Below are 24,745 nucleotides of genomic sequence, written 5' to 3'. Positions count from 1 at the left end.
TGTACTGTTGCAGTAGTTTTAGGCAAAAATACCATATTTCTATGTTAAAACCACTAGGTGGCGCAATGACAAAATAGTGCATGCAGCCACAGGTCATGAATGTGTTACATCTAGTTATTGTATGACTATAAACTTTAGTTTAGTGAAGAAACAGTTGTATGACCATAGGGTTGCTTGATTTCAAAGGTTTGTTTAATTATAAGGACAACTAGTGGTGCAAGCATACAATTTTTTGTGTAGCCTCAGACTGTGTTTGTACATCAGCGTATCAAATCTGGTGAAGAGAAATCTCTTTTCGTTGCGAAGTTATAACCATTTATGTGTAAAAAACGCAAAATTTAAAGGTAATTTTTTCGTTTTTTGCAATTTTTGGCCATTTCTGATGAAATTTTTTAATATAGGGCCAATAGAGTTTTTTGTTCAGAAGGTAATGCATTGTTCTTCCTATGGCGTTTTCGAGTCGATCGGAATAACGCTCGCGGAGATATTCGCGGGTGTTTTTTAAGAGCCATTTTGATGCACAGGGCTAACCGTAAGGCGAATCCTGGCATGTTTGGTATCATTGGACTCGGCAATTATTCAAAACTCCATGGAAACAAGTCCCATGACAATACGTCGATCACAGCCAAAGTTATAGGCATATAAAACATTCATCTGGCCACTAGGTGGCTCTGCAACGAAACTGTGCATGCCCCCTCAGTTCCTGACTGGAATCTCAAGTACCAAGTGTCGTGTCAATAGGCCTAAGTTTGGCGAAGATACAGCCTCAAATCTGTTTTTTTACGTTCTATGTAAAATTCGTTGACTCACTATATGACAACGGATTGGTTTATCAAAATTCTTTTAATAACTTTTTGCCTTGAGTGTGTCTAGATGCTGCATACCGATTTTCGTGGCAATTGGGTAAAAACTCTAGGACGAGTTCGCAAAAGTAGGTTTTGCGAATAATTCAAAATATTTCAAGCATTCTGACTTATTAACACAGTTATAGAGTTGTTTCCTCATGCTAAACGTAGGCAAAGTGTCAAAACAGCAGTTGGACATGTAACAGAGTATTTCTGTGCCGAACGCACTTCGCCAGGGTTCGTACAATTTTCGGCAAGTTTTTTTCGATTACAGTTCTAACTGACGTTTCAGGGGTTTTTGATACGTATCACTTCTTTATATGGGCTTCCACCAGAAAACTTCCCCCGGAAAACCCCCGCCCACCCGTCAATCAGCAGGAGACGCTAGAGCTGCTAACAGCTTATCACGCCACTCAGCTTTGTTTAATTTCAAAAGTCAACAATGGCACGAAAGAAGAAGTGTGTTTTTGGATGTAAGGAGAAGACATCCAGCCTTATGGAAACAATGGATATAGTTTATTATCCGGGGTAGCAAGGGAGTTTTGCGTGTGTTTGATGCAGTGGATTTTCCCAACCCGGTCATGACGAGTTGCACGCGGTAAGTAAGACTTTCTGTCTTATGTTGGAAATAGGCGCGTGCATATTATATAAAAGACACAAACATGTAGTGAATCATAAGTTAAAACAGTGTTGTATAGTGTTGCACGACTCGTACTCGCTCCTCCCGCGGTATAACTCCTCCTTCTTCATTTTTTCGTACATTATTGGAAAGATTCGGTAAAGCTAATCTTTCTTTTATAAATCTGATTAAACTAAAGAATCTTCAGAGATATAAAGGATGTCATACTACTCTATAGGTACTCCAGATTAACATCAGAAATGCAGAAACAGCGTGTGTTACGTGAGCTTTAAGAACAGATAAGCGCATATTCATACACTGACATATCTGATTTCTTTCTGAACTGTTCACTTATAACAAACAACTGTTTTAATGAGAATACTTGCCAAATCTGGGTATTGCCTAAGGTAATTTCTCCTGTCAAGCGCAAAGAATTATGTGTTTGCATTGCTTTTTGCGACACACGTCTCTGTGCATGGGCTTTTGAGTTTGTGTCCATGAGTGTGCGTGCAACAGATCACTTTAGCATCTTTGTCGCTCAAATGGTCTAAAAATGCTTAAATATTAACATTTGCAAAGGCTTATAAACACATGCAAATGATAAACTTTCTACATAATTGTCAGTATTCATCATGGCTCCCTCTGCTGGCTAACAGAGGATTCATCCATTCATCCTACCACCAGGTGGCACCATCTCCACCAACCGGACTTTGGACATTCACTTTGCTTCTGTTTTCACTTCCTGTTCCTTCTGTATAATACCATACCATTCTCTAGCTGTTTCTCAATGTCAAGTAAGGATCCTCGGAAGCCAGAATTTCTAGGATGCTACGTCATCAACGTCCGTCGAAGGACTGTTCCAATGTCAATGATCCTCAGAATTTCAGCCAAGGACTGAGTCCTTCATTCGAGAAATATCCCATAAACAGGAAAGACCTTTCAGTCACATTGCTAAGAATTGTGCAAGAATCAATTGTGGCGTATGTTTCGCGGCTTCGAAACATCAATCTGAAACCGCCTCCACAGTGACACCTAGCGGTCATTTGCATGTCTTTACATGACAAATAGTATCCCACCCACATGTTGTTTGATTGACACAAGTGATAGAATGGGAGAGTGGATAGTGTTCATGACTACCATGCAAGGATCTTAGAATTGAACCTGGGGACACGCATGAGCTATGTCATCATATTGAAGTTAATATTTTTTGTTGTTGTTTTAACATCTGTTTGACAACTACATGAAGTTTTAGGCTCATCATTTTCAATAATTATGGGCTATTCTGGTCTATTTAATAAATAATTTGAGTAAAGATAAATACCAAATAAATAATAAGAGATTAATAAAATATATCAAGCCACAATATTCCACATTGTTTACATCCACAGATGTTTATTCAGAAATATAAATTGTTCTGCTTTTGATGGACTCGGACTACTTCTTTTTTACATATATAATTTATCCAGCCTTTGAAAAAAAATTCTCACACAAGGGACACTTCTATGAGGAAAACACATCTATGAGGTATTGTCAGACCTTATTCCTACTAGGGCTGTCACTTTTTATTCGATATTCGAATATGCATTCGAACATGACGTGAAATATCCGTATTCGAACTTTAAATAAACCATCTGGTTTTTAAAATGACATGTTTAGCGCATTTTTCACAGAAACAACTCGTAATGGGAAGGAGGCTGAGAGTGAGACCGACGGCAGCTGTGCGCAAGAGAGGGAATCAAATTGGACCAACATGACACTAATGTGCATGTCAAGATAGAATTATAGTTTGTATATAATATGACATATTATTATAGTGTTAAATATTATAGCAGAATAAAAAGCTTGTGTTAATATGTTCGCATTATGAAATTAGCATGTATGAAGATAATTATTTTTACAACGCAATGTAATCTTTATATTAAACAACAACAGCATTTGTCTTGTAAACTGATTTGAAATGATCATGTGCTTACTGTCGCGCATCACATAGACGACAGAGTCAAGTGAGATCTACTTAACTCAGCTGTAAGTTTAATTTCATCTCAAATATCAAATGGTTTGTGCTCTCTATCTTTAAAAACGGTCAAGCAAACAGCACGCGCAGAGATAATGCACTTGTCAATGACGGCTCACAAACGCGCGGGATAGGCTGTGTATGTGTGCTTGTTGTCAATGAGATTTCTTCTCACAAACAGGCTCAAGCGCGGGATGTGTGCGCTTGTCAATGACGGGCATTAAATCTGCGGAGTTTTACGCCGAAATCTGCGGGCGCGGATTTCGTTTGGGCTTGGCTATATGCCTTACTCCTGCTGCTGTTTAAGTTGTCACCTGTTCTGAGACATTATTATTCATAAGTTGATAACCTGCTGCTTCAAACATTAAGTAAAAAAAGTAATGCAGACAGCCCTGTTTATGACTGTCACGGTTAATAAATTGAATCTCCATCTTTGATGCGCGCGGGGACACCTAGATATTCGAATATGTTCGGATACATTTCATTTCATTCGATAAAGTGACAGCCCTAATTCCTACCCTGTCAGTCTAACGCAGATTCAACACGTACGCCACTTCAAAACACTTCATCACGTGACATGGGTGTTTCGAATCACATTTTGGAGCAGTTTTTCGAAGCATCCACGCTTTGTAATCTCGACAGTGTCGAAATGTCAGTTTCACGGCAGCCATCCCTACCAGAATCCAGACGCTCATAGCCACGAGGGTCGACAGGAGGATGTGGAGATTGACCATGTCAAAAGTGGCGGATAGATCCAGTAAGATCAGCACAGATGATTTAGAGGCTGCCCTTGCCTGCTTAAGGGCTTAAATGACGGTGTGCAGCGCAGTTTCAGTGGAGTGACCGCATTTGAAACCAGACTGATAGCCATCCAGGAGGTAATTTTGTGTGAAGAAAGAGGAGAGCTGGTCCAACACCACGCGTTCAAGAGTCTTGGCAATGAAGGGAAGAAGAGAAACGGGTCTGTAGTTCTCTAGCATAGCAGGATTGAGTGTGGGTTTCTTCCGCAATGGGGTTATCCGGGCCTCTTTAAATGCTGCAGGGAAGGTCCCAGTGGAAAGAGATAAATTGATAATGTGGGTGAGAGCAGGGATAACTGATGGACAGATGTCCTGAAGGAGATGGGTGGGTATGGGATCTAGCGGGCAGGTATTCGGGTGGTTAGATGCAAAGACCTTGAATACATCCGCTTCAGATAGGACAGAAAAGGAGGGAAGTGAGCATGCTTCAGAGGTTTGAGCATGCGCAAGAAGCGGTGGCTCGGAGAACTGACTGCTGATAGTATTTGTTTTCTTCACAAAGAAGGAAGCAAAATCATCAGCTGTTAAGTCAGATGAAGGTGGGGGGTGCAGGTGGAACAAAGTTGCACATTAATAAAGTCTGAAATTAGCATTAGGTACAGAAATCAAATTAAATGAATCATTACACTGTCTTTATTGTATAAATTAAATATAATTATTATTTTTTGAACTACAGAAGTGATTTTCTCTTTGTCTTGGGTTGTTTGATTAACATTAATGACACAGACTTAAGTAGGTTAATCGAGGTCTCTTTGAGACCAAATAAGCACAGACTGGTTTCTGACTGTAATCTATACATACACTTAAGATATAAACAAATGTTTTTATTAGAAAAAGAATATTTTGGAGATCATTTAGTTTGTATGTGCCCTGTCGAGAACAGAAAGATTTGCTTTTTGAAACTCGTCTCTCCATGTATGCACTACTTATAGGGCACTTAAACGCTCGCGCGCACACACAGACGGAGGCGAATTCCAAACAGTTGCTCCACATAAAAACATTACTTTGTTTTACATTGCTCTATTTGCCAAATGTATGTTAATGGACTACAGTATAAGACAGTGGTTCTCAACTCCAGTCCTCGGGACCCACTGCTCTGCATATCGTGCATGTCTCCTTTATTTAACACACCTGATTTAGATTAGAGCCCGACCGATTTATCGTTTTGCCGATTTTATCGGCCGATATGAGCATGTCGCAGATATATCTGTATCGGCGTATAAGCCGCAGATATGCGCCGATATGAACGTTTGTTACAGAACACATTAAATGCATTTGAAAGATGTAAGTACTTGTTTGTCCAGCAGAGTGCGCCCTACTGGTTGCTAATGGTGACCCAGGTCACTCACTGTAGTGACACCATCCAATCCCCCACCCCCTTTACTTCAGTCAGTCTCTCAGTTCAGGTGGCATGGAAGCAGTCACGCAGTGTCTTCTAAACAACATTGTTACACCTGGTATTAAGACGCGCTTTGGTCGATTGGATTATAAATGGACAAGAGAGACGCATTCCCGTTTACATTTGGTGTTTTTAATCCGTCTCTTTGTCGACTTGCGAGTTAAAACGCAAGCGGGAGAAATGACGCGAGACGGAGAAATGACACGTTTAAACTACGCGCAGCCATGCACTTATATAGCACTATACGAGATTACTGCTGCTTGTGTTGTTAGTTAACATGCTAATTTCAGAGCAATTGATTCAATAAGCTCGCACAACTCTACACGCTTGCTAAATAAAAGAGGCAGAGCGAAGACGCTTTAGTTTTATAAAAGTCTAAAGTTTGCACGGAACCCTGGGTTTGTGTTATAAAAACGTTGTGCACAACATTAAACATAGCGTACATTAGTATGTGCTCCGTCAAGCATTGTCTTCGTAACGGTGAGTGGCTAACAAATTTGTGAAGTACACAACTTACTGTAAAGCTAATAATCAATGACTTCATAAGTTTCTCTTTATAACGTTATTTTTGGCAAAACTGCAAATGATGCAAGTTTTATGTATTTTGTTCTCTTTGTGTTTTAAAGTTATTTATAATAAGTCAAGTTTACTGTTTAGTGCACTGATATCCGACTCATTTTGGATAATAAAGTTTATTGTTAACTTCTTGCCTATAGTACATATCTTGACTTTGTCACATCAATATAAGTGTTGGATCACCACATTTGTGAGTGATCACCACATTTGTGAGTGATCATTGCATTTAATTGTATTTATTCATAAACAGTATATTATGTTGAAGTATATAGTGTATTCTATGTACAGTACTGTAGTATAATATACTGCAGTATATGTGTACTGAACTATAATATACACAAAGATATCGGCAGATATATCGTTATCGGTCTTTTTTTACTCCCTAATATCTGTATCGGCATCGGCCCAAAAAAACGCATATCGGTCGGGCTCTAATTCAGATCATCAGCTCGTTAGGATAGATTCCATGAACTGAACTGAGTGTGTCAGATATGAGAGACATCCAAAATGTGCAGAGCAGCGGGTCCCGAGGACTGGAGTTGAGAACCACTGGTATAAGACACAATAGCGCAATCGCTCTAAAGGTTACACATCAAGAGTTCTGATATTTGAAGTGCATGATCACCTCATGATCTAGCGGGCAGGTATTCGGATGGTAAGATGCAAAGACCTTGAAAACATCCACTTCAGATAGGACAGAAAAGGAGGGAAGCGAGCATGCTTCAGAGGTTTGAGCATGCGCAAGAAGCGGTGGCTCGGAGAACTGACTGCTGATAGTATTTGTTTTCTTCACAAAGAAGGAAGCAAAATCGTCAGCTGTTAAGTCAGATGAAGGTGGGGGGTGCAGGTGGACAAAGAAGAGTAGAGAAGGTCTTGAAGAGAGTGCGAGAGTCATGCGATTTGTTGATCTTTGAATGATAGGATTGGTTCTTAGCAAAGGAGACATCCGTGGAGGAGGTGGCAAGAAGAGACTCAGAGGTCAGCAAGAGGTCAGCAGGATCTTTCGATTTGCTGCACGTCCTTTCTGCAGTCCTGAGTCTTGAGCGATGCTCAAGGAGAACCTCAGATAGCCATGGGGCAGATGGTGTGGCTCGGGCCAGCCCAGATGTCAGAAGTCATAAACTGTCTAAGCAGGATATAAGAGTGGAATATATTGTGTCGGTGGTGTTGTTAGTAGAGCCCGACCGATTTATCGTTTTGCCGATTTTATCGGCCGATATGAGCATGTCGAAGATATATCTGTATCGGCGTATAAGCCGCAGATATGAAGCCGATATGAACGTTCCTTACACAAAACATTAAATGCTTTTGAAAGATGTAAGTACTTGTTTGTCCAGCAGAGCGCGCCCTACTGGTTGCTAATGGCGACCCAGGTCACTCACTGTAGTGACACCAGCCAATCCCCCACCCCTTCACTTCAGTCAGTCAGTCTCTCAGTTCAGGTGGCGGCAGAGAGTCATGCGGTTTCTTCACAACATTTTACAGCTGGTATTAAGACGCGCTTTGGTCGATTGGATTATAAGTGGGCGAGAGAGACACATTCCCGTTTAGTTTTAGTGTTTTTAATCCGTCTCTTTTGTCCACTTGCGAGTTGTTTAAAACGCAAGCGGGAGAAATAACGCGAGGCGGAGAAAGGACGCGTATAAACTGACGCACAGTCTGTGGGAGTACAGCTGCTTGTGCTGTTACCAAACATGCTCATTTCAAAGCAACTGATTAAATAAGCTCGCGCAACTTTACACCCTCGCTTAATAAAAGAGGCGGAGAGCAGACGCTTTAGTTTTATAAAAGTTTAAAGTCCCGGCAGAACACTATGGGTTCGCGTCATAAAAACGTTGTGCAGTACATTAAACATAAGCCTACATCAGTATGTTGTCAGTAAGTCAAGCATTGTCGTCTGAACGGTAAGTTTTTAATTATTTTGTGAAGTACATAACTTAATGTAAAGCTAATAAACAATGACTTTATAAGTTTCCATTTTTTAAAATAAGCCCAATATAACATTATTCTCGTCAAAACTGACAATGATTTAAGTTATATGTATTTTGTTTTGTTTGTGTTTTAAAGTTATTTATAATAAGTCAAGTTTACTGTTTTGTGCACTTATATCAGAATCATTTTGGATAATAAAGTTTATTGTTAACTTGTAAAACACACCTGCCTATATTACATATATTTGTAACGTCATTTTAAGTGTTTGATCACCACATTTGTGGTGTGATCATAGAGTGATCATTGCAAAAAAGTATTTATATATAGTATATTCTGTTAATGTATATAGTGTATTATATGTACAGTAGCCTATTGTAGGATAATATACTGTAGTATATGTGTACTGTACTATAAAATGCACATAAAGAATATCGGCCGATATATCGTTATCTGTCTTTTTTTACTCCCTAATATCTGTATCGGTCCCAAAAAATGCATATCGGTCGGGCTCTAGTTGTTAGTATCTAACAGAGAGGGAGCGTGGAAGAGACCACAATGAATAAGCGCGAGGGAGAGCGCATGCACAGGTTGTGCCAGAATTGGGGATCGTGTGCAGTGACTGGGGGAGTTAGGTCGAGCTTAAGAGTGAGGAGGAAGTGATCAGATGTGTGTAGTGGGGTGACCTGGGTGTGGTAAGTAGAACAGCAGCATGTGTAGATAAGATCTAAAAGATTACCAGACCTGCGGGTTGATGAAGTAGGGACTCGCCTGAGGTCAAACGACACAGTCAGGGTGTTAAAGTCAGCTGCCTGTGATTTCTCAAGGTGGATGTTAAAGTCATAAATGCAAGCACCACTAATAATAATATCCGCGTGGTATAGGGATGCACCAAAATGAAAATTCTTGGCTGAAATGAAAAAGAGGAAACCAAGGAGGAAAACCGAAACACCAAAAGAAATTATGCCAATTATTAGCAGCATTGCATTTATGGGTATGACTGTGTACTAACTTTACTAGGGATGTGACGGATCACAAAACTCACGGTTCGGATCACATTACAGTTTTTTAGGATCGGCATGGATTGGATTATTTTTCGGGTAAGCAAAAAAGTGGGAAAAATACTGAAATTACAAACATTTATAACAAAAAGAACAAAGTTGCACATTAATAAGAGCCGGAAACAGCATTAGGTACAGAAATCAAATTAAATGATTCATTACATTGTCTTTATTGTATAAATTAAATATAATTATTATTTTTTGAACTACAGAAGTGATTTTCTCTTTGTCTTGGGTTGTTTAATTAACATTAATGACACAGACTTAAGTAGGTTAATCGAGGTCTCTTTGAGACCAAATAAGCACAGACTGGTTTCTGACTGTAATCTATACATACACTTAAGATATAAACAAATGTTTTTATTAGAAAAATAATATTTTGGAGATCATTTAGTTTGTGCCCTGTCAAGAACAGAAAGATTTGCTTTTTGAAACTCGTCTCTCCATGTATGCACTACTTATAGGGCACTTAAACGCTCACGCACACACACAGACGGAGGGTGAATTCCAAACAGTTGCTCCACATAAAAACATAACGTTGTTTTACATTGCTCTATTTGCCAAATGTATGTTAATGGACTACAGTATAAGACAGTGATTCTCAACTCCAGTCCCCGGGACCCACTGCTCCGCACATCCTGCACGCCTCCTCCATTTAACACACCTGATTCAGATCATCAGCTCGTTAGGATAGATTCCATGAACTTAACTGACCGTGTGTCTCAATCAGCTCCCTTGTTCAGAAGTCAGGGCACTGATCAGGGAGTCGGCCATTTTAAGGGCTGTCTCAATCGCAAAATCCGTTCAGTGCACTGGAACGTTCGTTCCCTAAAAATTCCCACCATGCAACGCAAAAACCAGTGAGCATCGATGGTCCCTATGTTCCCTAACCGGAAATCACGTGACCTTTTCTGAAGCTCGCCAACCGAACATCACGTGATCCAACTCAATAAACTTTATGAAATGTTACAGAACTGTTATAAAGACAAACGTTTGTTTTAGTTGTAAATATAAACACACATTGCTACACGGGACCACAATCTACTCAATATTTAAAATAATAATATTTATTTCAAATTGTAAATATATTTATTACATTTAAAATGTAATTATATGCCTCCAATTTTATGCACAGATATGTAAGAGAATAATGACAGCTTTTTCACAATGTTCTGTTTTTAAAATTAAGTCAGAGAGATGTTGGTTTTGCCGGTTGATGATGAGTAACAGCTGTGAGTGATTACAACGCGCTTAAGCAGCCACGTGACAGAAAAATAAGTGAACATTGTCCCAATGTGAAGTGAGCTAGGGTCCTTACCAGTGCCCGAACCTGTGTACACGATATACTGATTCCCGACCTCGGGAGCAAGGGAACGAATTGAGACACACGGTGAGTGTGTCAGTTATGAGAGACATCCAAAATGTGCAGACCAGCGGGTCCCGAGGACTGGAGTTGAGAACCACTGGTATCGCTCTAAAGGTTACACATCAAGAGTTCTGATATTTGAAGGGCATGATCACCTAACTGAAGCTGGAACGAACACATTCAGCAGCATGTGCATCTGTACACAGAAAGCTACTCACTTTAGCGCCTTTTGCTGTTAAATTGTTTAAAATCACTTTAATGTTAACATTTGCAAGCCTTTGAAACATGTGTAAATGATAAACTTTCCCTACTTAAATTTGCATATTAATCCACGAATTGCATGCGAGCCGATCCTTAGCCTACTGATTCACGACCTCGGTAGCTAGGGAACTAATTGAGACACAGGGATAGCCTACTGAAATAAGTCCACACCGCAGACATGCTGCTTCAGACAAGCACGTGCAGGTCGCAGTTTGCGTCATCACAACATTGCGGTATTGTTTCAGTGATAAAAGTCTTTGGCCAAAAACCGAAACTGCACTTTTGGGCCATTTTCGGCCAAAATTTTTCGGCGGCCAAATATTCGGTGCATCTCTACTGAGGAATGATAATAGTGATGCTTTGCATAAATGCAAGCACCACTAATAAGCTTAGATACAACAACAGTATGTTGGCTTTGTCAAGCCAACATAATTACTGGAAATCTTTACTTTTTATAATTAACATGCATTCCTATGAAAGGCATGCAACAAAAAACTGTCACTACATAATTTCTATTATCAAATGATCTTAAAATATGAAAACTACATTCTGAGAGATATATAGTTTGTAAAGTTTATTGGGGGGTTTAAAACGGGGAATTAGTGTTCCAAATATGTAATAACAAATTGGGCCCCCCTGTGTCCCATGACATTTTAGAAACTGACTCTGACTACTTCATACTTTTCAGAAAATGATGAAGTATAAAAACTACACTCCTAGAGCCTTTCAAATATATATATATATAGTTTATCATGATTTTTAGGTTTACAAGGTTCCCACACCTTAGTTAACTTCAAATTCAAGGATCTTTCAAGGACTTTCCAGGTCCAATAACCTCAAAATCAAGGAATAAATGTGGGGACACATTTCAAGTGAGAGCAAGGTTACATCGTGTTTCTTTTTAAGATACATTGTTACAGTTCCCTTTCAAAGGGAACTCACGCTGCATCACTGCGGTGACACTTTAGGGATGCCTCCAGGAGTAAGTGCGTCTGAATTTGTATATTAAATTCAACCAATGGTGAGGCTTAACGACAAAGACAGGGTGACGCGGGAGCCAGCAAGTATATCGCTGTCTGAAATATTGCCAAAGACAGCGTTACAGGGACGCAGAAAGTATGGCAAGGGAGACGCAGCGTCTCGTTCCCTTATCAGGGAACAACAGTTACATACGTAACCCGAGACGTTGTGTTGTTATCATGAAATACCCTTCACAGATTTATTTCAGATTCAAGACTCAATCATTGAACCTTGTGAAACTTTGCCCATATAGCAAAAACAAACAAAAAATATGAAGAAAAAATTCAACAATGTACATTCACCCTGAAAACCTCAAAGATCCTTTAAAAAACACCCAAGATGCTATCTTAAAAAACCATATCAACGCAAAAGTCCAGTCCAAACATCCGCACATTGGTGAAATTCAGTCTTTACAGTTCCTCCTGAATTGAGAAAAGATGATGTTGTGCAATTTAAATCCTACTGGTTTATAATGAATGAGTTCAGTATTGTGTCTTTTCAACATGAGAGTTCTATGGGTTTGCCCGGGTGGTTCAACAGTTCAACACCAGCCTTAAATGCACATGGAAGACTTGAACAAATCCACAATCCAAGGACAATTCTCGCTTCATCCAATTCACCTCCAGATCATAATCACCTAGCAGCTGAACATCAGTGCGTCTCACAAAGAAAACAGCAGAGACATTGAACCGTTTGATAACAAAAATATATAAAAACCTCATTAACTCACCAAGGGAAATCATTTATGTGCACATTTAAGGAACAAGAAAATTTGCAGATGATACACATTCAAAGACATCACATTTCAAACATACTCTCTGTTCTTCTCTCTCAGCCTTTCGTTAGAAATACACACAGTTCACCCTCTGACCTTAACATTTGGCTAACGCTAAAATAACATCATCACATCAATTTAGAAAGCGTATGAGAGCAGTCACATTATTGCTACTTTAACACAGTGCTCAGTTATAATCAAAATACAAATAATCTCGAAGGATATTAAAGTACTCTTTGGTCTTAATATCAGAGTTTTTAGAGCATAAAATCATAAGCATAAAACTATAACATCTGCTCATGTCTCAGATTCACAGAGAAGAGGTCAGTCTCGCATGCGCCCCATGTCCAAGGAGCCACAATAGCAGAACAATGGGAATGTAACTGAACTTTTGCGCTAACTAGATTAAGCTGTTACCAGATTCAAAGCTACGGTATAAAAAGTTCATTGTTATGGGTTTAGTGAAGGTTAAAGATTTTTTGTTTATAATCAGTAGGTGGCACTGTCTGGCTGCAACACAAACAGCCACATGTTCCACACAAAACAAATTTCTAAGGGTATGATTTTGTTTAACTGTCATAAACACAAGCCACATAGAAAACTGGATTTTACACTTCAAAGCCATGCATAGCGCTTTGATAAGTGAAATATGTCAGCCATCCTCCAAAACCAGAACTATTGCCTTATTGATGCAATCTCTGCTCTTCAAAGGAAAACATTGCTGACTGAATTTTTGGAACATATGAGCAATAGAGACCTCATTTATTTAAAAAAAAGATTATGTAGATGTAATGTTTTGATCATTTGGTCATTAACAAAAACATGCAATATTCTATGCAATTATAAAAAAATCATATTTCAAAGAATATATTAAGTCTGCAATGTAAAACATTTCTCGTTTGAAAGTAAAACATAGCTAATGTCTAAGAAATTGACTTAAGGTCGATTGGTTATATATGTATATGGAAATACAGATAAAAAATTATATTGACAGTAGGGGTGACCCTGAATAGTCGAAGATTCGATGCATCGATAGGAGAAGCCTGATTCGACTACCAATCTCACAGTCGAATCATCGCAGATGTGTTATGAAATGAGGATCCTTTAATTTTGGCCGTATATGGGTGCCCTGTGCAGAACTCTGATTTCACATATAACAGCTTTCTCCCAATATATTAATATACAGCATATTATTATAATTCTGCAAATAATATGTGAAGTATCAGCTTTCAATAAATATTTTTAAAATGCGTTAATAAATCCAGCAACCCCTGTGACCGGGCTACACGTCCATAAGAGGTTCCTATGTTAATAAACCATTGCCTCTTTGTTTCTGCATACACAAGAAAAAGCTGGCAATTCTGGCTATACTTTCATTCTTTTAATAATTTCTTCATTTTATTTTATTTTATTTATAAATCACTCTGGGTTATCTGATGTATCTATTTGGCATGTGTTTTGTTTTCGTGCACTTGAGGCATTTTGCACATTTGTTCTGCACTTTGTTACTTCTGACCTTATTTTATAAAAAAATTTATTTATTATAAACGTACATTCTAATCTAATTTAAGTCTGTACATTTTGGATTGCTTTTCATTGTATAGATTTTGCACTATTGCGTGCTGGCCATGCTTGCGCATGCAATTTAGCCGAACGTGCTAGGTGCTCTGCGTCTCATATTTAGAAGTTCATCAAACTAAACATTAAAAAACTGATGTTTTCGACGGGTATACATTTTTAAAATGTATTTAAAACATAGTGGTTATCTTGTCAAAAGTTAAACTACAAAATAGGTAAGCCGTTTCTTTAAATTTCCGTGATGAAACGGAAAATATCTGCACCGAACCTATTTATGCATGACACGACTGTCTTTCTTGTGATTTAATATTATGGTTGGTGTTCACTTTTAAAATGATAGAAAAGAGATTCCTGAAATAAATAATATCATCAGTTGTTTCTGTATCTAAAGTGAATAGAGATGATCAAAGTGAAAGAAAGCAGGTATTTCTGTGCTAAATAATAACGCGTAGTGTCTATAAAATCATTCATTTCAGTGTTTTTATGAATTGTATATAAAGCTTAGTTTTCATAATTTGCAGTAACAATCACAAATTATTTGTCATTTCTCATGTGTCGTTTTTTTTTGGTCATGACTGCTTTGACGCGCTTAATCTCCAAATTAAATAAAAACACTGAATTAGCCGAGGTTTCCAAGGCAGATCACCTTTGTTATATTTTTAGGTTTAGTTATCAAAATGTTTTTGTGTAATGTTCTGTAGATCATGGCTTTAAAATGTTATGAGGAATAATTAAACAAATGTTGCCTTACATTTTACCTTAAAAATACATAAATGCATCGTCAGTTTTGTCTTCGTTCATCACTTGAAAGACAGTTTTTGGTCACTTTATCAGAAAATTGTTCATGTGTTGCTTGTGAAAGAAAATAAAAGTTATCAATTTGTACCTGGTCTGACCCCCTCCCAACCCATGCACACACACACATAGATGATTCGACTATCGGTCGACTATGAAAAGATTAGACAATTCTGATTCGAATATGTAAATCCTTAGTCGAGGACAGCCCTAATTGACAGTTTCATCAGACGCACGCACGTTGTCATGGTTACATCTTCCAGTCACTGTTTGTTTTATGGTCTAGCTAGTGGCTAAATTGAACTCTGGAACAAATATCTTGTTGAAAATAAATGTTTTGGCTAAAGACGAGGGGAGATGGCTACCATGAATCACCGCTATGTGAAGGGAGGTTTGGCAGCCAATCTCTATTAAAGGTCCCGTTCTTTCTTTTTGAAGCTTTGATTCTTTTTACAGTGCACAATATAACGTGTTTATGTTTCATGTGTAAAACAGGTTATTTTTCAGACAATTTACTTATCTGTATACCGCTGTTTTCACTGTCCTAAAAATGGGCTAATGTCGTCCTAGTTCTATGAAGTCCCTCCTTCAGAAATATGTAACGAGTTAGGATTGTGTAGTTTGTTTAGTGTGTTGTGATTCGACAGCTTAGCTAAGCAGAGCCGTTTGAGCCAAAGCTGGCGACTGACATATTCCTGTGGGCGGAATTTAGTCAAAAACTGTTTTATTGACGTTATTCAACCGGGAAGTAGAGGGCTGTAGCCCAAACCGGCTGTTCGCTGTAGGCTTTGAAAGAGGACTTCTGTTAAAGAAAATATATCGCCTGGCAGTGAACTTTGAGCTTGATAATTTTGCAGGTATTATTTATTCTCTAACAGCAACATTGCACACTAACTAAAGTTTGAAAAATGAGATCAGGAAGAACGTGACCTTTAACATAGCTCAGTGTAGTTTTTAATACGCTTTAGCTATGATATGAACTAAGGGAATTATCAGAAATAAACTACTCTAAGGACGTGTTACGTTTGTTTCACAAAAGAGGTTTGTTTGTATTGTTACTGCTGATGCCATCTATAGTTTCTGAATATAATGTGAGGATACTTTTGTAACTTCATGTAAATGGGAAGATCAGGAAATTTAAAGTGGATAATAAGACATATATATACATATATACACATATATACATATATATATATATATATATACACACACACACACACACACACACACACACACACACACACACACACACACATATATATATATATATATATATATATATATATATATAACAGAGATGGGCCCAAGTCACCCATGTGCAAGTCTCAAGTAAGTCTCAAGTCTGAACCTTCAAGTCTCAAGTAAGTCCCAAGTATTATTTTTCTTGGGCAAGTCAAGTCAAGTCGAGTCACAGGCTATGTCAAGTCAAGTCAAGTCAAGTCCTGTAGTAGGTCAAGTCAAGTCCAAGTCCAAGTCAAGTCACCTTATTATTGTAATTTTACCTGCAGAATCTGATCTTAATAAAGTGAAAGGACAGATATAGAAAGTAACTATCAGGAAATTACAATAATTTGGATTTGCATGTTGAGTAAAATACATCATGGAATCAAACAAAATTGTAACTTTATAAATTATTTGTTTTTCACTTCTGCCAACCGTGTTTGAAATGTTTGAAATTTTCAACATTGAGTCCATAAAACAAATAACATCTTAACATCCAACAGAATCCTCTCTGAACACCTCCCTCTCTCAAACAGTTTACCGACAACATTAAACTTTGTTACATTTCTCCTCTCTCTCACTCACACACACACACACACACACACACACACACACACACACACACACACACACACACACACACACACACAGGTTTCCATGTTTTGTGGGGATATTCCATAGACGTAATGCATTTTATACTGTACAAACTGTATATTCTATTCCCTTTACCTACCCCATTCCCTAACCCCAACCATCACAGAAACCCTTCTACTACTTCACATTTTCAAGAAACATCATTCCGTTTGATTTATAAGCTTGTTTCCTCATGGGGACATCAAAATGTCCCCACAAGGTCAGAAAAACACTGGTATTCCTATATTTGTGGGGACAATTTGTCCCCACAACGTGATAATTACCAGGTACACACACACACACACACACACACACACACACACACACACACACACACACACACACACACGCTCTCTCGCTCTCTCTCAAACATGCCGCCAGAAAAAACGAGCGTGTCGCAACGCGTCTCTTCCATTCGCGCGCCTACATTTGAAATAACAAACTCGGGCGCGCAAAAGACGCGACATGTGAACCACCCCTAACATTGTAGAATCAAGTCATTTTTCTTTGTGTGTGTGTATGTGTGTGTGTGTGTGTGTGTGTGTGTGTGTGTGTGTGTGTTCAGGTGGCAAACTTAAAAAAGTAGCCAAGTCTCGTGCCGCTCAGATCAAGGGAAGTATTTTAAAAAATAAATAAAAATTATTTGGCCCACATTTGTCCCCAACACAGTATGATGAGGGCTACTTTAGCTATTATTGCATTAGCAAACCACCAACTAACCAGATATTAACAAATTGACAAGCAGTTAATGGCATTCTACTCTGGGCAGAATGGTTGTCGTCTGGCTGCCCGTGATTTTAATGTTGCATGTCTTGCAACACACTGTTCGTCTTTTGCCATCTTGCTGAAGCCAAAAGCGATGACCCTCTGTACCCCTCCGGCTGACATGCTGATATCTGATCTAAGTGGGAGTGGTGTGCGTAAGGTACGAGAGGGCATGACGGATGATAGTGTCGTTTTAGTCATGACAACGCCATTCTCAGCCGGCGCTCCAGCTTGGTCAACTTAATTTTTTAAAATAATTTATATATTTTATATTCAAACTGAAAACATGATGTGATTAACACTCAAGTCATTCAAGTCATCGTGTCTCAAGTCAAGTCAAGTCCCGAGTCTTTAACTTCCAAGTCCGAGTCAAGTCTCAAGTATTTTATTTTTTGTCAAGTCAAGTAACAAGTCACAAAAATAGCGACTCGAGTCGACTCGAGTCCAAGTCACCAAGTCACAAGTCCCCATGTCTGATATATAAACATATACATATATACATATACACACATATACATATTATATATATACAGTGGATATAAAAAGTCTACACACCCCTGTTAAAATTGCAGGTTTTTGTGATTTAAAAAATGAAAACAAGATGAATCATTTTGGAACCTGTTCCAACTTAATTCAGTACTTCCAACCTATATATTAAAGCTAATAACAATAAGAAAACTTTGGTGGTGAAAAAATGGCAAGTAAAGTTGTACAATAACCAGGTTGCATGAGTGTGCACACCCTTAAACTAAAACTTAGTTTAAGCACCTTTAGATTTTATCACAGCATTCAATCTTAATGGAAATGTGTCAATCAATTTCACACTTTTGAATTTGCAATATTTTGCCATTTCTCCTTGCAAAAGCATTTTAAATCTGTCAAATTGGTTGGGTGTCTCCTGTGCACAGCCCTCTTCAGGTCACCCCATAGATTTTGGATGGGATTTAGATCCGGACTCTTGCTGGGCCATTCCAAAACCTTGATATTGATTTGGTGAAGTAATTCCTTTGTTGATTAGATGTGTGCTTTCTGTCATTGTCATGCTGTGAGGTGAAATTTCTCTTCATTTTAAGTGTTTTGGCAGAAGCCTTTAGGTTTTGGGCCAAAATTGACAGGTATTTGGAGCTATTCATTATTCGATACACCCTGATTAAAACCCCAGTTCCAGCTGAAGAAAAGCTGCCACAAAGTATGATGCTGTCACCTTCATGCTTTACTCTGGGCATGGTGTTCATTTGGTGATGTGATGTGGGTTCTATTGCACCAAATATATATTTTGGTATAACGGCCCAAGTTCAACTTTGGTCTCAATTGACTATAGTACATTATTCCACATGGATTTGGGATATAGAAATATTTGTTTTTACAAACTTTAGATGGACTTAATGATATTTTTGATTAAAAATGCTAATAGCTCAAACATGAAGAATTCAGGAGATTTTTGTCACATGTAGGGAGCAAAAAGTACTTGACAGATATTGTTACAATTCTTTTAATGTTGCTGTAGGCCTCTCGGCAGCCTTCCTTACCATTTTTTTCCCTGGTTTTCTCATATATTGTAGGTGTATGCCCTGGTCTTAGTAATGTCAATGTTGTGCCATATTTTCTCCACTTGTGGATTATTGTTTTTACAGTACTCCATGGTATATTCAGTGTCTTGGAAATGTTTTTAGCCCTCTGTTGATTGATATTTTTCAACAATGGGATCATGTACCTGCTGAGTTAGCTCTACACAGACAATGGCTTTTTCAGTGGGATGATACACACAAAAAAACCATTAGGACCAGGCACACTTCATTAATAGTTAAAAAGTAATTTTAATTGATGAGAGGTATGTACTACTTCATATTTAACTTAAGTCTAAATGTGATTGGTTGCTTTTAAAACCGCCACAATCACTATTGTAAAAGGGTGTGCACACTTGTGCAGCCTGGTTGTTGTACAGCTTTACTTGCCATTTTTTCACCACAGAATTATTCTTAGTGTTGATTGCTTTGATATATGGGTTTGAAGTGGGGAGTTAAGTTGGAGCAGGTTCCGGGGTGATTCATCTTGGTTTCATTTTATAAATCACGGGGACATGCAGTTTGGACAGGGGTGTGTAGACTTTTTATATCCACTGTATATATATATATATATATATATATATATATATATATATATATATATATATATATATATATATATATATATATATATATATATATATATATATATATATATATATATATATATATATATATATATATATATTATATATATATACATATATACATATACACACATATACATATTATATATATATATATATATACACACACACACACACACATATACACACACACACACACATACATATACATATATATATATATATATATATTTAAGCAATATCGCTCGAGTAGGAGTGTGATATAGCTCTATATCATCACGGCTGTGAGTAGGCCAGAGGCACGAGGCCGCAGGCCGAGTGCCGGAGGCAATCACAGCCGTGATGATATAGAGCTATATCACACGACTCCGAGAGCGATATTGCTTTTATACAACAGTTCGACGGCACACGTTTGAAAAACGAAAACTAGAAAACAACAACGGAGTTATTTTAAAAGCCTCTTTGTTTGAGAACTACTTCTTCCGCCACGGATTTGAGGGCGGCCAGAATGACAGGTAAAACTTTCGGCTGCTTTGAAGCTCATAACAACTCAATGGACGGAAAAGCCGTTTCTTTATATTACCGTTTCTTGGTCACAAAGTGTAGTTTTAAGATTAGTTCAGTCGAGAATGTATCTGTATTATATTTAAATCTGCAGTCGATTAGTAAAGATAGCGCCTGTTTGAACGTTTGCTTAGTGAGATTCGGTACAAATGAGAACCAAAGCATGAGCGGACATCAGTGTTCACTCGCCCCGCTGACCACCGCCCTCTCTGGGCTACATTTCTGAAAGGGATACCCTGGCTCTCATGTTGGCCTTGTTTGTTTATGATGATCGTCAAAATGAGATAAAATCAGCAGTATTTGGTGTCATGATCAAACTTGTACTTGTTTTTTTATTCATATTTAGTGTCTTTTGTGTTGTTATTGTTTTGGCGCGAGGTAAAAGTTAATAAAACTATACTTGTGAAACGTTACTATTGCTTTCTCATTTATTCTTAACGCGATACGAGCACTCGATTATTATTATTACACTTTGTTCTTGTCAGTACTATACAAAACGGTTTTTTATAAGTGTCAGAGAGATGTTTTTGCATGCTGCTTATAAATATACCAGTGGCGATATCCCACAACATGTCCCAACAGTCACGCCACGATAAAGCAAATGATCAATGTCCACATCCAAAAGCCGCGGGGCTTACCTGCAGTTCCACTGTGTTTTCGCGTTCTGATAAAAGATATAGCTCCAGAAAAAAACGAGTGTTTATATTCCTGTTTCCAAGTGTTAAGCGTCCACACGATGTGACAAGACATTTCTCCCATTAACTTTAACGTAACATCCAAGAGCGCTGATCTTTGACGGAATAATACTTCTGATTGGGGATTCACAGACTGATTTATGAGCTAGTAAACTAATGAGACACACACACACGGAGAGTGATTCACACAGCGCGTCTGTGTTTTTCCATTCAGAGATGAGCCTGCTTAGGACCTCCATTCACTAGGTGGCGGAATAATACGAAAGGTGAAGCGGTTACAGTGCCGTTATCAGTACAATATCGTATAGCTCTTAGCCAATCAGATTCGAGAACCAGAAAGAACTGTTGTATATATATATATATATATATATATATATATATATATATATATATATATATATATATATATATATATAAGACAAATAAATATTTTTATTGCCAGTACCAGCATATGATCTTTGTATTGTTTATACCTTTATTTATAACTAACTGATTTGTCATATAAAAACACAGCACATCATCCATTTATGGTAAATCAATGAATTTTTAGGAACACAAAAATATAAAGATTGGTATGTCTCAAATTGGACTAGATTTTAATGTAACGTGTGGTTACATTAAAAAAAAAATGTGCATAGTGGGAAATCTACAAAATAATAGGGCATAAGAAAATATTGATACATGCAAGTATTTATTTATATTGTAGTATTTATAATTTATCAATTATTTACAAAAGTGCACAATATCAACATTTAAAAAAAAATAATAATAATCATTAATGGCAGTTGTTTTGTTTGGAGTTTACATCCTGACCGCTATAGCATTCTTCTTAGCTCTGAACTTAAACAGTGACAGAATAATGTAACGTGTGGTTAAATTTTTTTTTTTTAAATGTGCATAGTGGGAAATGTACAAAATAATAGGGCATAAGAAAATATTGATACATGCAAGTATTTATTTATATTGTAGTATTTATAATTTATCAATTATTTACAAAAGTGTACAATATCAACATTAAAAAAAAATAATAATAATCATTAATGGCAGTTGTTTTGTTTGGAGTTTACATCCTGACCGCTATAGCATTCTTCTTATCTCTGAACTTAAATAGTGACAGAAAGAACTAACATAGGGGCATGCCACAAATTTGTTTTCCAAGGTTCATTATGACAGCTTACTTAAAATTAAATTCCATTATATTCCCAAAGAAAGAATACTCTAATTTTTTTTTTACCTATAATGGGTAAATATTGGCCAGAGCACACTGCTGGGTTAAAATTGACCCAATGCTGGGTTGTTTTAACCAAACTGATGCATTTTAACCCAGCATGTGTTCTGCCCAATATTTACCCATTATGGGTCAAAAATAACCCAGCCAGGTTTAGAGAGAAATATCCCAATATATCGCAACAGGGTTTTTCTTTACAGTACTGCAACATATTGCATCGCAACACCTGTACGTGACACGTGATGTATCACAAGATTCTCAAGATAATGTATCGCAAGATTCTTCCAGATATACAGCCCTAGTAATTAATATTTAATTATCTCCTTTTAAATTATTTCAACCTTTCAACCCTGTTAGTTAAGTTACTGTAAGATAATAATAAAAAAAAAAGTTAATCCATAACTGCAAACAAACAATTTGTCCCAGCTAAGACAGATTGGTCAAATCTGCGTATCTACCAGGTTACTTGCCATTTTATACATACATTTTCATGCTTCAAGAATTCATTAAATTGTATTTTTACATTTATTTTATTTTGATTTTATGTTTCTATCCTGTTACAAGACATACCTTACTAAATCCGTCATACAGGAACCCACAACTATGACACTCACATCTTCATCTTCAGACATGGCTTAATATCTGAAACAAGTGAACATTTAATGAAACAACAGTACAATCTGATAAATTTACATTATGTTGAATGTCTAACCTTCATTAGTTGTTAATCATTTTTCAAAATAAACACACATGTCACAATAAAGACATGCTTCCTGTAATGTGGATAATTATTTCAGCACTGACATTAACACATTAAAATCGTTCATTAATTCAATACCTTGTGTAAAAGCAATGAATGCAGACACAAGAGTGTTAATCTGCTTAAATCTCCCAGCAGGCCACAGGGACTGTGAAAGCATGGCTCCAGGGGACAGCCAATATTTTTCTCACCAAATCTTAAGTTAAGGGCTAAATTATCTTTATACCTAGACTTTCATTAGTAAATGGCTTGAATGGCATCAAATGCATTTTGTTGTTTGTGCATATAGACCTTTAAAGGGATGGTTTACCCAAAATGAAAATCTGTCATCATTTACTCATTGTTATGTTGTTACAAAACTGTCTAAATTTCTTTGTTTTGATAAAGAATAAGAAAGATATTTTGAGGAATGTTTATAACCAAACCATTCATGAGCCCCATTCACTTTCATAGTATTCTTTTCCTACTACGGAAGTAAATAGGGCTCCATAACGGTTTGGTTACAAATATTCCTCAAAATATCTTTCTTCGTGTTCAGCAGAACAAAGAAATCTATACAGAATTGTAACAGCATGAGTAAATGATGTCAGAATCAATAAAGAAGCAAAATTAATTTCAGTAAGATCGTATCATTACGACGTAAATTATCACAATGTGTATTTATTTAAAGAATCTTCAGCTGGCTGGCAGGAGCAGCCACTGGCGGGTCACGTGACCCGACAGTGGCTAAGTGGAAGCTGCCATCCCTGCCACTGGCAGCGATTTCTAAAAAGTGATAGTTTAACGTATTTGGAAGTGATAGGCTTTGTCTTTTATTCATTCAGTATGTTTAATGTCTATGCGTGTTAGTTATTTGAATATGGACTTCGATTAAAAGCTATTTTTCATGCCTTCACAACCGGACAAGCAGTACAGCCAGCAGCAGAGTGACAAAGCTCCTAATGTAGCGCCTTTCTGTTCAAAACCGGATTTATTTGCTTTGTCTAATGGTTAGTCAGTCAAATGGCTATTAAGGCTTGTAGTGGAAGCTCCGTGCATATAGATGCTACCCGCCTGCTCCTGCCTACATTACTATATCAAACTAAATATTTTTCACAGGCAGCTCAGCAGCCACTGTTGTGGGTGGACCTTTGACGGGCACACTACTGCTCTCCGCAAGAAAAAAAGAATAAGAGAGCAGGAGGTTGCGCGTCAAAGTCCCGCAAAACAGCTGGTTGTGAATGCATCCAGTACATATCAATTGATTTTAAGCAGCTTAAATGTGATAAATGTTTACAAAGTGATGATTGTTTATTGGAAGACCTCCATAAGCAGAGTAAAACAATTATATAATTCCTTTTCATAAATATATACACTAGATGTCGCCTTGGGGTTCTAAGCATCCATCAAAAACGCCGCCATCTTGGAACAGGGGTCTTGACATAGAAAGTAGCTAGGTAAAGCTGCTATCTCCGCCTGTACTTCGAATTCATGGACGATGCAAGACTTTTGTGCTGTGTATGGATGTTAGCCCTACTAGCACTATGCATTATAGTTAGAAAAAGTAGATTTTCATAATATCAAAACTTTCATTTTTCCTGGACTCAATGGCCCTCATTTATCAAAAGTGCGTACACCAAAATTCCAGCGTACACCTGGCGTACACCCAAAACCACGGTGACTTTGAGATTTATCAATATGGACGTTGGC

General features: G+C 37.5%; 1 protein-coding gene across 4 annotated transcripts in view; it reads right to left on the bottom strand.

Moving 5' to 3' along the window:
- The window catches only part of LOC141348949 (ribokinase-like), an 82,016-nt gene that overhangs the window by 54,011 nt on the left and 3,260 nt on the right, over positions 1-24,745 (bottom strand). For all 4 annotated transcript variants that reach the window (XR_012370530.1, XM_073869485.1, XM_073869484.1 and 1 more), the window contains exon 2: positions 22,867-22,938. Coding sequence is in view for 3 of the 4 variants with exons in the window: in XM_073869485.1 (XP_073725586.1) it covers positions 22,867-22,928 (62 nt within the window). In the remaining variant the exon portion in view is untranslated. The remainder of the gene's footprint in view (positions 1-22,866; positions 22,939-24,745) is intronic.

The sequence above is a fragment of the Misgurnus anguillicaudatus genome, chromosome 7 (genome assembly GCF_027580225.2).
Source record: "Misgurnus anguillicaudatus chromosome 7, ASM2758022v2, whole genome shotgun sequence".
In the NCBI taxonomy this organism is placed as follows: Eukaryota; Metazoa; Chordata; class Actinopteri; order Cypriniformes; family Cobitidae; genus Misgurnus; species Misgurnus anguillicaudatus.
The sequence above is the reverse complement of the archived record's forward strand: the minus strand, read 5'-3'. Positions and strand labels throughout refer to the sequence as shown.